This window comes from Cyprinus carpio, chromosome A23 (genome assembly GCF_018340385.1).
Source record: "Cyprinus carpio isolate SPL01 chromosome A23, ASM1834038v1, whole genome shotgun sequence".
NCBI classification, from domain to species: Eukaryota; Metazoa; Chordata; class Actinopteri; order Cypriniformes; family Cyprinidae; genus Cyprinus; species Cyprinus carpio.
Window position 1 is genome coordinate 21,737,049 of NC_056594.1, and position 15,955 is coordinate 21,753,003.

General features: G+C 31.5%; 3 protein-coding genes across 6 annotated transcripts in view; 1 reads left to right on the forward strand and 2 right to left on the reverse strand.

Moving 5' to 3' along the window:
* The window catches only part of LOC109085536 (cyclin-dependent kinase-like 5), a 61,643-nt gene extending 49,920 nt beyond the window's left edge, over positions 1–11,723 (reverse strand). For 2 of the 4 annotated variants that reach the window (XM_042713824.1, XM_042713825.1), the window contains exons 1-2: positions 11,584–11,723; positions 4,859–5,088 (exon numbers count right to left, since the gene is read on the reverse strand). In XM_042713824.1, coding sequence (XP_042569758.1) covers positions 4,859–4,922 — 64 coding nt within the window. In that variant the 5' untranslated portion in view covers positions 4,923–5,088; positions 11,584–11,723. Of the gene's footprint in view, positions 1–4,858; positions 5,089–11,567 lie in introns of all 4 variants that reach the window. The other 2 variants (XM_042713823.1, XM_042713822.1) reach the window with 2 other exon arrangements.
* The window catches only part of LOC109085971 (protein phosphatase methylesterase 1-like), a 576,397-nt gene that overhangs the window by 475,762 nt on the left and 84,680 nt on the right, over positions 1–15,955 (forward strand). The gene's annotated exons all lie outside the window — the stretch shown is intronic.
* rnf150b (ring finger protein 150b) overlaps positions 1–15,955 on the reverse strand; it is a 581,444-nt gene that overhangs the window by 468,553 nt on the left and 96,936 nt on the right. The gene's annotated exons all lie outside the window — the stretch shown is intronic.

Sequence of the window (15,955 nt, forward strand, 5' to 3'; positions counted from 1 at the left end):
TATTAGGTTTTTTTATGTCTGTAGTTTTAAATTTTTAAGTTTTTAGTTTTTGTTAATTTTGTTTTTAGTTATGTTAGTACTTTAACTTAAACCCATAATGTCACTAACTGTTGCTTTGGAAACAGACTGAAATTTTAAGCTGAGTTTATTTTAATTTCAAAACGGTTTCTAGTTAACAATAATAACCTGTGGTTAACACTCATCTATTTTTTTTTATGTGCTGTTATTATTTTAATTGAAATTTGTGAGATTGAGATTTAATGTGAAATTATAAATGCACATAACACAATTAAAAAATGAGTGAAATTTAATTGAAAACTAAAAACATAAAAATTTTTAAATCAAAATATCAACAAAAACTATGATAGTACAATAAATAATATAAAGTAATACAGCATAGAAAAAAAAAACATATGATTAGTACCAGGTTTTACATTATCGTTAACTAGAAACCATTTTGAAATAAAATAAAACATTAACTGAAATAAAATAAATATAAAAAGCTTAAACTTCAGCTTCAAATTTCAGCTTGTTTCCAAAGCAACATTTCTCATTATTGTTTAAGTTGAAGTACTAACATAACTAAAAACAAAATGAACAAAAACTAAAAACTTAAAAATTAAAAACTACAGACATTAAAAATTTGAAAAACACAACAAAATGAATAAATATTTAATTAAAATATAAAGATTATATGGAAAATATAAAAGTAAAATCTAATTTAAAATATTAACAAAAAACTATAATAGTATATCAATGACACTAAAATAACACTAATCGGAACAATATGAGTGTTTGGATGTGAAATGAGGGTGTAAATGTGAAATGGAGAAATATCCCTTTAAAAAATAATGCACTGGGCAGTAGATGTGTAGAAGTTTTGTGAAATGACAAGGCATTTCAATTCCATGAGGGCCTGATTATAATCAAAACCAATTAACTTCCATAACACTCCTCTGAAAACCCAGACTTTCCCTCTTAGGACATTCATGTGCACTCATCTCATAAACACGATCATTCGAAGATCACCTGAAGGCAGAAATATACTGGCAAGTCTCAACCAAATCAAGGTTTGCTTTCATTTAGCACTGAGCGGCGAGAGGATAAATAAAGAAGTCAGGAGGGGAAGAGAGGAATATGAGAGAGGAGCACAGCTGAGAGGAGATTAAACTACTGATGGCCAACAAAGAGAAACTGATCTACTAACAGCTGAACACACACACATCTGTGAGCATCAGGTAATACACTACCATTGTTTATACTGTACATTATCTTGTGTTCATCTGGATTATATTACCAGTTGATCTTTATAATTATCACCTTCTCCTGAGCCATGGGCCACTTTCCATCTGAAACAGATTAGCTGGAGTCACAGATCAACAAAAATCCCCTAATAATGATCGTTATTAACTAAAGACGTTAAGACCTTGTAAAATCTAAAAAATATTTGTAAAATTTCAACATATAGTTATCACCATGTTTCCCCAGTTGACTGATTACATTAAGAATTGGTTGAATTTTTTGATTTATTTTTATTAACTAAATTGGTTAAGTTTTTTGATTTATTTTTATATTTTTTTGTATTGTAAGTATTCTGAAATGTTATAAGTAAATATGTGCAAATTTGCATAAATTTCCAGAAAATGGTTCAAAGTTTTTGTTTGATTTTGTTGACATATTAGAGTTAAATTTTTTTACTGAAGGGTTTTTGGATTTCTCTTTTAATTACTTCACAAATCAGAAAATACTGTCAACAGCCAGAAGAAAATACATTTCCACCATGCTGTCTGCATATGCATAAAATGTTATAGAAATCAGTCCAAATTAAATATGAACAAACCCTTCAGTAAAAACCTTCAGAATATAGAGAGGAATAAAGCTGCTAAGTTTGGTCTCTGTAAGCTGAAGTGGAGAAAAAACTTTTAAAGTAATGGACTGTAATCAATTGTAATTGAAATGTACAGACACAAATAGATAAAGTGTTATAAAAATAAACATTAAGTTTGTTTTTGGATTTTTTATTTCTACTAGTCTGAAAGAATATTCTGTTTTCACTAAAATGCCTATGACATTAGACAGAAAGTATGAGAGTAACAGAAAAATTACCATGTTTTAGGAATAAAATGTTATATAAATCTGGCTGAATGATATATCAACAAACCCCTCAGTAAAACCCTTCAGAATATAGATTGGAGTCTGCTGAAAATATATTTTGAAGATATGTCTTGTAATTGAAATCTACAGATGCAAATAGATAAAGTGTAATAAAATAAATACTTAAATGTGTATTTTACGCATAAGCAGCACAACACTTTATCAGCCCAAATAGTGCAAAATCTTAAAATTGACCAATGCATATTTTTGCCTATTTTATGATGACAGATTTTTGGCACTGTGACATTGTTTTTACACCCCAAAATTCCATTATTGCAATGCAATAAATATCTGTAAGATAAGATAAACTTTTACAAAATTTCCCATTAACAAGCAGCATCATAAAAATAATAAGCAAAATGTTTCATAAATTTTCAGAAAGCCACATTTCAGGACAAATAAACCTCCAAAAACTATTGAATATCAACTTCGCACTTACAATTTCACTTTACAGTTTATTTAATAAATCAGTATATATCAATAGTTTTTGCATTACAGTAAATAGAATTGGTAGAATTGATGGCAAAAATGGCAAATTTTATAAAAACTTGTCTCTAGAACTTGTGTTTTTTTACCTATTAAACTCCCCTGCGTCCCATGTTTTCAATTTAAAATTTTTAAAATAGTTTTCAGGTTGCCCTGCTACTAACATCATATAATATATTTATTGATGGTTTCACAAAATACAAATTACACTTAAAAGAATTTTTTTTTTTTTAATCCAAATTAATGGGTGTTGTTTACAAGATTTACAAGACCACTTTAACTTATCAAAATACAACTGGTATTATATAGTGTAATCGGAACAACATAATTTTTGCAGCTCAAGAGGACAGATAATTTACAAATGTTTCTCAAAAATAGTCAAAAATACTAAAAATAGTCCATCCTAGAGTGAATTATATTTTTCATTTCAGTGGCATTAATCCTGTTAGCGTCTAATTTTTTCAAAAACACAAAAATACTTGCTTTGTGAATGGCTTTTTAATGTTGATGTTTTATTGTTTTTTTGTTTTTTTTAAATGTTGCAAATAGTTTTCATTTTCTTTAGGCAAAATGTCATTTCTTATTTTGGAGTTCAATATGACCCCAGCTTTACAGTTTTCATTATATTCGCCCTTAAGACTCATTGTGAGAAAGAGCACATCTTACCCAACGATCACACCACCAGCCCTCCTCAACAGACACATACACACACACTCGCCGCTGTGTTAGTGGGGCATCAGAGAGTGAGAGATAGATGAAGGAGTATAAATAACCTGATCCCCCGAGACTTTTACCACACCCTCATACAAAATGTACAGAGAGAGAGAGGCTGCAGGTCGACTTCACACACCTCAACACTCACGTCTCTAAAATACATAGAATCGCCGGAAGACGTAAATTCCAGCACATTCATAAGTCATGAACAAGAGCTTTAAAAATGCAACGTTCATGTTAAATATAAAGACCCTGACTGAATATTGCAGAATAGAGTCAAAAGTTTGGGGTCAGTAAGATTTTTTTGGACTCTTCTGTTCACCAAGACTACATTTATTTAATTAAAAACACAGTAAGAACAGTAAAATAGTGAAAAATTATTACAATTTAAAATAGCTGGTTCTATGTGAATATATGTTACAATGTAATTTATTTCTGTGATGCGCAGCTGAATTTTTCAGCATCATTACTCCAGTCTTCAGTGTCACATGATCTTCAGAAATCATTCTAATATGATGATTTGCTGCTCAAGAAACATTTCTGATTATTATCAATGTTGAAAACAGTTGTGCTGCACAATATTTTTGTGGAAACCGTGATACATTTTAATTTTTCAGGATTCACAGATGAATAGAAAGTTCACAAGAACAGCATTTATTTGAAAAACTTTTTTGTAACATTAGAAACGTCACTTTTGATCAATTTAATCTACACTTGCTGAAAAAGATATACTGACACTAAAACTTTTGATTTTTATAGTTTATGTGTATGATTAAAATAAAATGAAATGTTATATTTATTGTATTGGTGATTTAATTGATTTTCTTTTAGAACTACTTGTAATGTAAAATAAATATCAACAAGCAGAACTGTATATTCTTCTCTGTACACAAATTTCCACTTAAAAGCATACTGACACCGCTGTGCAATTTAGAGTTTTCTTCCATGCCAGGATATTATTCTGCCAAAAGCAAAACGCAGTCACTGCACACTTTGCCAGAATGAAACGACCAACGACCATCAGGTTCCTCAGACTGTGATCGGACAACTTTGACTCAACTACACTCAGATTCAGAGAAAATAAGTGCGAATTCAATTCAATTTTCACTGCTCTGTTTCAGATAAAGTGCCCACAAAGACTGCATAAAAACAAAACAGTCATGTGTTAATGCATTTGCAATGTCTGACATAAAAAACAAGACACAAAATGAATCGTTTTTGCAGCTTAGTCTCAATAAAAGCTCTTCTTGACCTGAGTTAGGCAAGTTCTCATGCTACATCAAACTCTCTTTTCTGAAGATCAAGGAAAATTCGAATTTTCATGATGTGACCCCATTAAGTACTTTAAGAAACAAGGTCATAAAAAGCATTTGTGACAAATGATGGAAGAATACAGGAGGAGAAAAGGATTTAGTGTATGAATTGTTCCTTTATCCTGTATTTTCCGCATCATTTCTCAGTTTCACCTGATTTTTTCAGTCTGGTATTGTCTGCCGGTACTCACCTTCCCCCACAATCCCAAGAACCTCAAACCTGTGCATCACATCACTGGAGGCCGGGTTCCTCATCCAGTCAAACAGCCGCCGGGCGACAGAGGAGGAGCTCACGGGGGCGAGTGGTCGTCGTGGTTACGGGCTGGCATGGGGCGGCCTGGTGTGGAATCATGGGAAGGAGCGGATCACTGAGCGCCTTTGAGCTTGATGATGACCATCACACACACACACACACCTGCACCTGAGGAAACACAAGACACATCATCCAGATGTTTCAATAACAGGCCATTGCTATACTGTTGCTGAGTGCACATCGCTATGTGGTTGCTAGAATACCAAAACCTATTAGAAAGTAATTAAATAAATACAAAATATTGCAGAAAATATAAAATATTTGACAATACCTATTAAATAAATCAATAAAATATTGCCAGAAATACAAAATATCTGTCAATACTGATAAATAAATAATGCCAGAAATGTCAATGTGCATTAACAACTAAAACAGTTTTTATGTCACTAGTGAATTATACTATATTATATTGTACAGTATGAAAAATGGATAATTGTTCCTTTTAAAATCTGCCAATAGGCATACAGAAAAATCAAATATCTGGCAATACCGAATTAAAAATTGCCTAATAAATGAAATATTGAATATTGAATAAAAGAAAAAAAAATCAAATATTGCCAGAAATATCAAATATCTGCCAATAACGATTAAAATATAAATAATATTGCCAGAAATATCAAATGTTTGCCAATATCAATTAAAAAAACAAATATTGGTCAAATATAGTAATGTTTAATATATGAATATTATTGTTAGAATTTTAAAATGTTTGCCAAACGATTAATATATAAATAAAATATCAATATCTGCCATGAATAACAAATATATGGCAATAACAATTAGAAGTTGCCTGAAAATATCAAATATTTTGCAATGTCAATTAAAAAAATAAATTAATAAATACATATTTTCAAAACCATCTGCAAATGGTTACAAAATAAATTAATAAATAAATATTGCTGGAAACATCAAATATCTGCCAATGCAGATCAAATCAATCAATCAATAATATATTGCCAGAAATATCACACTAAATGAATGAATATTACCTGAAATATCAAATACTTGCAAATATTGATTACAAAAAATAAATAATAAATAAATGAATACTACCAGAAATATCAAATATTTGCAAATACAGATTTTTAAAATTTATTAATTAAATAAATGAATAAATATTGCTGGAAACAATAAATGAATAATCAAAAAACACACATATTACCAATATGAAGTCAATTTACTGCGTCTTTAAAAGAGTTTATAAATGACATCATCTGTTTACGGTGGTGCCGGAAAAGCAGCATATTTGCTTCAGAAAGGCTCTGCATGGTAAATGTTAGTCTGTTTTACATTAGGGCTGGACGACCTGTTTGTCCAAGCCATAGAAGGCTAGAAATCATGCTGGAAACCTGTTTGGGCACAATCATTATTTTTGCCAATATATTTGGTGATGGAAAAAAAACTAATAAAAAAAGATGATGTGATTTTCCTGGAGCATCTCGTTTCACTCAGATGTCCATGTGGTGCTTCTGTGCCTGCACTACTCACAAACAGATGGATGTCTTTGTGTTTGGTCTGCATGTGAGCGTGTTTCCGCTGGCACAGAGTTAGTGCATCTCATCACTTTAGACCAAAACGCCAACAAATCAGCAGTGAACTGAGGTCTGGGACTCGTCACATCAACGTGATTACACTGACAACACAGATTAACACTAATATCACACACACTGATCACATTATGATGGGTCTGTCCTGAGACAAATGAAAGAGTAGAGGAGACTCTTTTTATTTACATTTAGATGGATTATAGTGATTTTCTAATTTTCTAATAAGCCTGAAATATCAAATATCATATGGTTATTTTCTGATTTTATTGTAAGAGTAAAATATCTATTTTTTGTTAATATTTATTTAAATTAATAAATTTAAAATATAATTTTTATTGATATGTCAATACAGATTTTTAAAAAATGTATTAATATTGCCCAAATATGAAATATCTAAGAATAAATAAAAAAATTCTTGCACAAAATAAGAAATATCTGCCAATGCCAAATAAATGAATAAATAAATAAATACCACCCAAAATGTGAAATATCTTCCCATGCTGATTATAAATAAACAAATAAATAAATATTGCACAAAACATTAAATATCTGCCAATACGATTAAAATAAATAAATATCAATAAACACATAAATATTACCCAAAATATCTGAAGATTACAAAAAAATTAATAATCACCCAAAATAAGAAATATCTGTCAGTAGAGATTAAAAAATAAATAAATATTGACCATGATATGAAATAGCTACCAATACCAATTCAAACATATAAATAAATTTCACCCAAAATATGAAGAATCAGCTAAAACAGATTAAAAAAAAATAAATACATATTGCCCGAAATATGAAATATCTGCCAGTTTTAAAAAAAAATAAATAAATAAAAAAAAAAAATAAAAAAAAAATATTGCCCAACAATATAACTTAAAAAATAATTAAATAAATATTGCCAGAAATAGCAAATATCTGCCAATACCGCTAAATAAATGAATAAACAAATTAATATATTTTTTTTCTAAATCATATCAGGAGGTGAAATAATCATTTGGATTTCTCACAATTTATATTTAGCTCTGTTATAATAATTTTATAATTCAGAATATGATTAACATGTGTGAACCTGTTTTGGAGAATTTGGCGATTGAAAATTTAACATTTATTTTATTAGTCTTAGATCTACTTCGGTTTTAGTTTTTATTTCTTTCAAGTAAGTAATTATATTGCTTTAGCTTATTTAACATTTCTAATGTTCGCTTACTTTAAGTTTTTCATCTAATATTTATGAATATTATCCATTAAATAAAGTTTATTCAATAAGTTCTCAAGGTCTAATTGTTGTTTTTACAGCCAAAGTAAGTTCAAGAAATTTATTTCCGTCTTCATGACCCTTGATGAAGCTCTCAGAGAGGCTCAGAGCTGGACGCACATCATCCTGTCACATCCCGTCTCCAAGAGTGCATCGTACACAGACAAATGAACAATAAAAATGCCAAAGCAGCTTGATTTTTACAGTGTATGAGCTCTGAACTCGGACTAATTCAATCAAGCCTCTATGAAAAGAGCTAAAAATACAGCCGTCAGCCTATAAATGTCAGAAACAGCCGAGCAGCAAACGCTTGGGCTGAAGAAAATAAGGCCGCTTTTACAACACAAACGCTTTCGTCCGTGAATCTGCCACAGATTTGGATAAGAATGGCGAGAGGTTTATGAGTGGACATTATAAATGTGTTAAAGAGGGGTTCTGAGGGTGTGTTAGGGTGGGTTAGGGAGGGTGTGGATGCTTGTGAAGCGAGTCAAATGCTAGAAACGAACGAATCTTTGAGGTGTTCTGGTTTTGAAGCACATCTGACTGGACGACGCGTCTAAGCTCTCCGTGTGTTTCTGGGTTCAGTCCCCAGAGTCAGACGCACAGAATGAGAACACGGAAGGAGGACGAGGGGGAAAATGACAGAGAGACGACTATAAACGCCTTCAGAACAGAAAACAATGACCAGCCTTCTGAGATCATTTGCATTGCTGCTTGTTTTCAGAGATTTTTGTCATTCCTGAAAAGGCTAGGCTTTGTCCAACTGACACTGCATTTCTTTATTTGTGTGGAAGTGTGCTTGTCTTTTCAGATCAGACTCGAGAGCAGTTTATTTTACATGCTAACTACACTTAAATATTGCATTTTAAAGCTGCATTTTAACGTCTTTTCAGTGTTAAATAATGAGTTTCAAACAGGTTTCCCGAACACTCCCCATATCTGCCATTGTTTGGCCAAACAGACAGCCCTGCCCCAAACTCATGGTCGGGTCGAGATGTAGATGTAGAGTCTGTTTCTTCATCAGATTTGGAGAAATGTAGCATTGCATCAGTGTCTCAGCAATGGATGCTCTGCAGTGGATGGGTGCCATCAGAATGAGAGTCCAAACAGCTGATAAAAACATCACAATAATCCACAAGTACTCCACAGTCCATCAGTTAACATCTGGAGAAGACAAAAGCTGAAACAAATCCAGCTTAAGATGTTTTTTAACTAAAATAGTGTGCATAACTCCATAATCACGCTGCCTGCAGTAAAAAAGTGCATCTCCTGTTTGTCTTTCACATCAAAATCCAGACACATATTTGTTTTAGAGCTGTTTAAAAACGGTGCTTGATCTGTTGCAGATTTCTCTCCTGACTCACACCAGAACACTTTTTCACTGGAGGAAGAGTTATTATGGATTACGAACTCATATTTTAGCTGGATTTGTTTCAGCTTTTGTCTTCTCCAGATGTTAACTGATGGACTGGAGTGCTGTGGATTACTTGTGGATTATTGTGATGTTTTTATCAGCTGTTTGAACTCTCATTCTGACGGCACCCATTCACTGCAGAGCATCCACCAAATCTGATGAAGAAACAAACTCATCTACATCTGAGATGGCCTGAGGGTGGGGCTGGGTTATAAAACGATAACGATAATTAACTTCTGAGAGACAAATGACTGGAAAAGTGTAAAGAACTTAAAACCGTGAGGTGTTTGTCATGTTCTGACCATAAAGAGTAGTTCAAAACCACAATTAATGATCTGGTTTCTACAACCAGACCATTTTTGGTTGAACTATTGCTTTAAACTGGGATACAAGATTGTGTTTTAACAGCCAAAATAAAAGGACACACTTCACCTTTAACTCCTAAGCACCTGTAAGAGAGGATAACAGAGGACTCGTCTCTAAGAGCTGAAGAGAATCAATGACTTCCGTCCACTTCCACATCAGCACAGACTGAGTGCATACAAGGTCAACATGACCTCAAAAGCTGTAAAACATGAGGGATGCAGGCCAGAGCCGACCTCAGACAACTTCATCAGACACGAGACACCAGGAACAGAGGGCATTTAAGAGCACCAATTAGAAGCTACGTTTATGAAATCACTACCATGCATGAGAAGAAGACGACGACGCAGTAAAACGTTCATTTTCATTTTGTCAGGTTCATAATGAAACCCAAGAGCTTCGTGTTGCTAGCGTCAAGCTTTACTGTGCATACAATGCTTTTCAAAACAAAACAAAATGCACAAAATTTAACCACAATCTTGCCACCTAACATTACATTGTTTAAAAAATAGCAATAATGAAATTTAAAGTAAAAAGAACTAAAAAGAAGCAAACATAAAAATGTAAGAAGAAACTGATAACTACAATATTATTTAAATGTAAAAGCATCAAATGTGTCACACCGAATGTAAATGTACATTTTTTTTACTTTTTCACCTCCAAAAAATTACAATGCACCTTTACAGTTAAATTAACTCCATTTAGACAAGTAGTAGATTTCAAAACAACTCTAAATGTGTGACTATTACAGACCTCATGAACTTCTGTTTTTGCTTTTCTATGGCATCCCTGTTGAAGTGGATTTATATGTAGACTTAACTGAAGATATCATGTTTACTGTAATATTTGAGTCGGAGGTCAGTAGACCTGGACGGTTTTAAAATGAGCGGCTCATTCATAATTTCATACGACCTTACCATAACACATCCAGAAGACAGGAGACGACGAGCGAGGTGCTATAGGAAAGATCTTTAACAAATCTGAGTTACAGGCGTTCAGTTCTGTTTTTGTTTCACTTGGAGCACTTTGAAGTACTATGTTTGTTTTTTGGTGATTTGAAAATCACAGCAAAACACATCTTGTAAACTTACCGTCACTTGCCTGTTATCTACAGATTTTATTTATTTATTTATTCTCATCCAAACCTTGACAATTCTATTGTAATTTCCAAACAAGCTGTAAATCTGGCAAATTATGCTAAAAGTGTGAAACCATATTTTGGCATCTTACTCTCACCCAACACAATTTTTTTGTGTGTGTGTGTGTGTGTGTGTGTGTTGTTGTTTTTACAATTTTGACTTACAGTAAGCGGTTAAGTTTGTTACAGCAATGGTTTATAGATTTCAGCCTACATGCAGCCAAACAGCGGCTCCGAAAGCCACCAGATATTTAGGTTTTGACTGTCTGAACTGAAGTAAAATAAATATTATATATAATACAAAACATGCATATTTTACATAAAAATATGGTACTTTAAGAAGTAAATAAATAAAAATAACACCAAAATAATGCATAAATTGATCATTTTTATTTAATCTAATTTAGTGATATGACTTTTATTTTTAAAAAATAAATAAACTGGGATCACACCTGAGACCTTCCTACCCAAATTCGTCCACGAAGGACCACTTAAGGGCTGCTATCCGAAGGATGCTTGAGGGGTTCAGAGTATTTAAGCAGCATTAATTGAAGAAACACCCTGCAAACAGACCCTGATCTGTGTGAGAAAAAGCAATACGATTTAGAGAAGCCTATTTAAAATAAAAGAGCAGCAGCAGTCTGTGATGCTTCTGTGATCACGCACAGGAGCGCATCTCGTGTTTCTGTGGTTTGGCGTCGCAGTGAAGCTGATCCGCGCTGCGTGGGAGTCACGCGCACATAGAAACACGGAGCTGAAGCGCGCACAGCAGCCCTGACACACTGTAATTATACAGCACACAAACACACAACACTGCAGCAGTATAGCAGCATGTCAAAGCGCTGCAGTCAAATCACGCACCGAGCCGTGTACTCACGCGTTCCGCCGATCTGGACGCGCGTCAATCCCTCACATCCCCAAACGCGCCCGAGAAACGCACCGCTGCGCGTCAACAGCAACAGTTTCCAGACTGGCGTCATTGGAGCCGATTCCAATGATGGATGTTGGTCGCAGACACGCCCCTTCTGGGATATCAACCAATCACAAGACCAGAAGCTCAATGTGGGCGTGGCACGCAGTAACATCACAGAAGAGAACCACTGTAATAATAACTACTAAATAATTATTCAATAATACAATATGATATAATATATATGTAGGGTGAAATAATGAATATTATTATTTATAATAATTAATGATAATTATTATTCAGTATTTACTTTTCATATTTCAGTGAATTTGTATAATATAGCTAATATAATAATATATGTAGGGTGAAATAATGATTATCGTTTTTTTTTATTATTATTAATGATAATTTTGTTTTTTTTTTTTTTATTTTTTTGAATTTATGTGAATTTTTTAAAATTTTATATAATATAATATATATAGGGCAATTTTTTGTTTTAACTTTTCAGTGAATTTGTAAATTAATATATAAATATTTTTAAATAACAGTTTTTTAATACAGTAAAAAGTAAAATCGTGAAATATTATTGCAATTCATCAACGCTGCATTTATGCATTAATTTGATCAAAAATACAGTAAAAAAAACTGTAATATCATGAAAAGTTGTTTATAATTTAAAACAACTGTTTTTTATTTGAATATATTTTAAAATATAATTCGTTTTTATGTGATGGCAAAGCTATTTTTATCTCACCAACGCTGCATTTATTTTGATCAAAAAATACATAAAAACAGTAATAAAGTGAAATATTATTACAATTTAAAATATTTATTTCTATGTGAATATATTTTAAAATATAATTAATTTATGTGTTGTAAAGCTTTGGTTTGGAATAATTCTGTTTTGTATTTGTGTTTGTTATGTTTTTGAAAAACCTCTCACCAAGGATAAATTTATTTTATCAAAAAATTACAGTAAACATCGTAAATATTGCGAAATATTATTACAATTTAAAGTAACTGTTTTATTGTGAATATGTGTTAAAATGTAATTTATTTCTGTGATGCGCAGCTGTATTTTCAGCATCATTACTCCAGTCTTCAGTGTCACATGATCTTCAGAAATCATTCTAATATACTGATTTGCTGCTCAAGAAACATTTCTGATTATTATCAATGCTAAATTGATGTATTATATACATTTAAAAATTGGCATTGACAAAAAAGCTGAATATCTTAAATAAAGCAATTCAATATATTCATGTATTAGCGCCATAAAAACTATTAAAATCACTCACACCACCTAGTGGACAAATGAAGAACAGCGATGGAGATATGGTGGATCATACATAAAATACTTAATGTAAAAATATACCTTCTTTTGTTGTTACTGACAGATGTGTACACAGAGAATTAAAATATCACGTCGGAAACGTTCAGAATGGATTAGATTAATCGAAATCAATGTGAAGTTCAAGATGTTTATTTCCTTTTGAATAATGGAGAAATGTCTCTTAAAGACAACAAGTGGATTAGTTGTTTCTAAGCTTACACGCTGTGTTACATCACATCCACCCGATGAAGCCCTGAGATGTAGTTCATGTATTAGTCTACCTCATCTTCTAATGTCAAAGAGATACACCCACACCACAACTATAAAAACTCATCGCCAGACAGCCGGATGTCAGCCACCTACATGCTAGGAACAACCGCAGGAGAAAAGAAACAGAACAATATAAGAAAACACACATTAAATGATCATAAAAATAATAATATTAGCATTAATAATGTAAAATCTCAAACACATAAAAGGCACAATTGTGTATTGGTTTGTTTGTTTCTCCCAGAGATTTTTTTCTCTCTTTTTTCTTTTTTAAAAATACTAAGTTTTGAAAGGATGTTATGTTAGAAGTAAAAACTGTGTGATTTCTGTTGCCCAAATTAAATTAAATTTTTAATTATGTATTCGAGCCCAGGTTTATTCAAAGTTATGAACAAAGGAGACATTAATAAAACATTTAGTTCAGAGTTATCTGGCGTTTATTGAAACAACGTTCTCAAAACGTCAGCACAAAAACGCTGTTCATGCACAGCTCGTGGAACGTTCTGAAACGTTTAGTCGGATGCTCACGTTCTTATTTGTTTCAGAGAACATTCAGAAGTTCCATGACGTTTACAAAATTATTAAATGGAATGTTCCTTCAACGTTTGCAACAACAACAACAACAACAAAACGTTCAGAAAACATTAAGAAATCATGTTTTTTTTTAGGCCTACTTAACCCTTTATGGTACAGAGTTGCCATGGCAACGTTTCCCTATACTTCCTATTTGAGTATATAGTAAAATGTAATTTATTTCTGTGATGCGCAGCCTGTATTTTCAGCATCATTCCTCCAGTCTTCAGTGCTCACATGATCTTCAGAAATCATTCTAATATGCTGATTTGCTGCTCAGGAAACATTTGTAATAATTATCATTTTGTTGAGTAGAATTTTTTCATGATTCTTTGATGAATAGAAAGTTACGAAGAACAGCATTTATCTGAAATAGAAAACTTTTATAACATCATAAATGTCTTTATCATCATTTCTGATCGATTTAAAGCATCCCTGCTACATGAAAGCATTCATTTCTATAATTTCCTTCCCAAAAATGGTATGTTACAAAAGCTTTTCATTTCAGATAAATGCTGATTTTTTTTTGTATCTTTCTATTAATCAAAGAATCCTGAAAAAATATAGGCCTACTCAACTGTTTTAAATATTGATAATAATAAATGTTTCTCAAGCAGCAAATCATCATATTTTCATGATTTCTGAAGATCACTGAAGACTGGAGTAATGATGCTGAAAATACAGTTTTCATCACAGAAATAAATTACACTTTAACAATATACATTGAAATAGAAAGCACTTATTTTAAATAGTAAAAATATTTCACAATATTACTTCTTTTGCTGTATTTTGCATCAGATAAATTCAAGCTTAATGAGCAGAAGAGAATTCTTATTGGTTATAATCGATTAATTAATTATTAATTAAATAATACTGATCATAAACTTGATTGTTTTTAAACAATGCTTACGATTCGTTTTAATAAACAGAGTGAAAGGTTTTCACAATAATGCGTGCGTATACGAGCGCTTCTGCGCATGCGCAGTTCTGACGCAAACATGGCGACGGAGAGCTGCGAAAAGTGCTGAAATCTGTCTACATTTCGACAAAAAAGCGAAGGTGAGTCGACATTTCTGCACTTATTTCATCTTCTTCCATGCGTTAGGACACCAGTCGTTATTCTCAGACAACAACGATGATGTTTTTCGAAGGCTGTATAGGATAATTCAAGCGTTTATTCCGCCTGGTGTTCACCACTCTCTTTACTGATGTTGTTATTTCTGAAGAGTCTGATCAAATGTTTGTGTTTTGTCGAAATTGATCATATTGTTGATGATGTGTGTGATCAGGGGGGTGTGTAGTCATCGCTGTTTGTAAACACACTCATATTTTCACTGCCAGTCTCAGATATCAGTATTACTGTGTTATTACATCAGTAATGTGCTCGTTTACCACAGTCTAAACACAGCTGTCCGTGTATTCTGCTCGTACTGTGATAAAACCATGTTTTAAGTGTTTAGAAATACCATTTTAATGCTTTGAAAAATTAATAGTAATTATTAAATACTACCGATGTGTCTATTACCATCTCTGTATCAGCTACAAGGAAAAATTAAGAAAACAATATGTTTTTACATTAATTGTTTATTATATATGTGCTACTGATAATCTGCCAATTTTTTTTATTTATATAATACATTTCAATGGATTACTTATAATATATTGCACTTTTTAATCACTATATATTATAATAAAATATATGCCCTGTAGTACTATACGTAATAATAAATAACAATTATATATCTATTTATTAATTTGTAAGTATGATACATTTCATCTGTAATTATTTATATAAATGTTTCGATAATAATGTATTAATAATTAATGATTAAAATTATTATAATAATTTATTATTAGTAATAATAATAATATAATATAATGATACCAATGGTAATATTTGACAGGCTATACAAGTTATATACGTTTATTATGTTTTCATTTTTCATAAGTTTAAATGTTTTCATTCTTGTTAAATTTACATTTTTTATTTTGTTATATTAGTGTATATGTGTGTATATGTGTAATATAATTATAATTATATATATATATAAATTATTAATGAATATATGTTATTCATTTATTCTTTATATTATATATAAATAATTTATTTAAATAATTGTATTATATATTATATATAATTTATATTATATATAAGTAATTTTC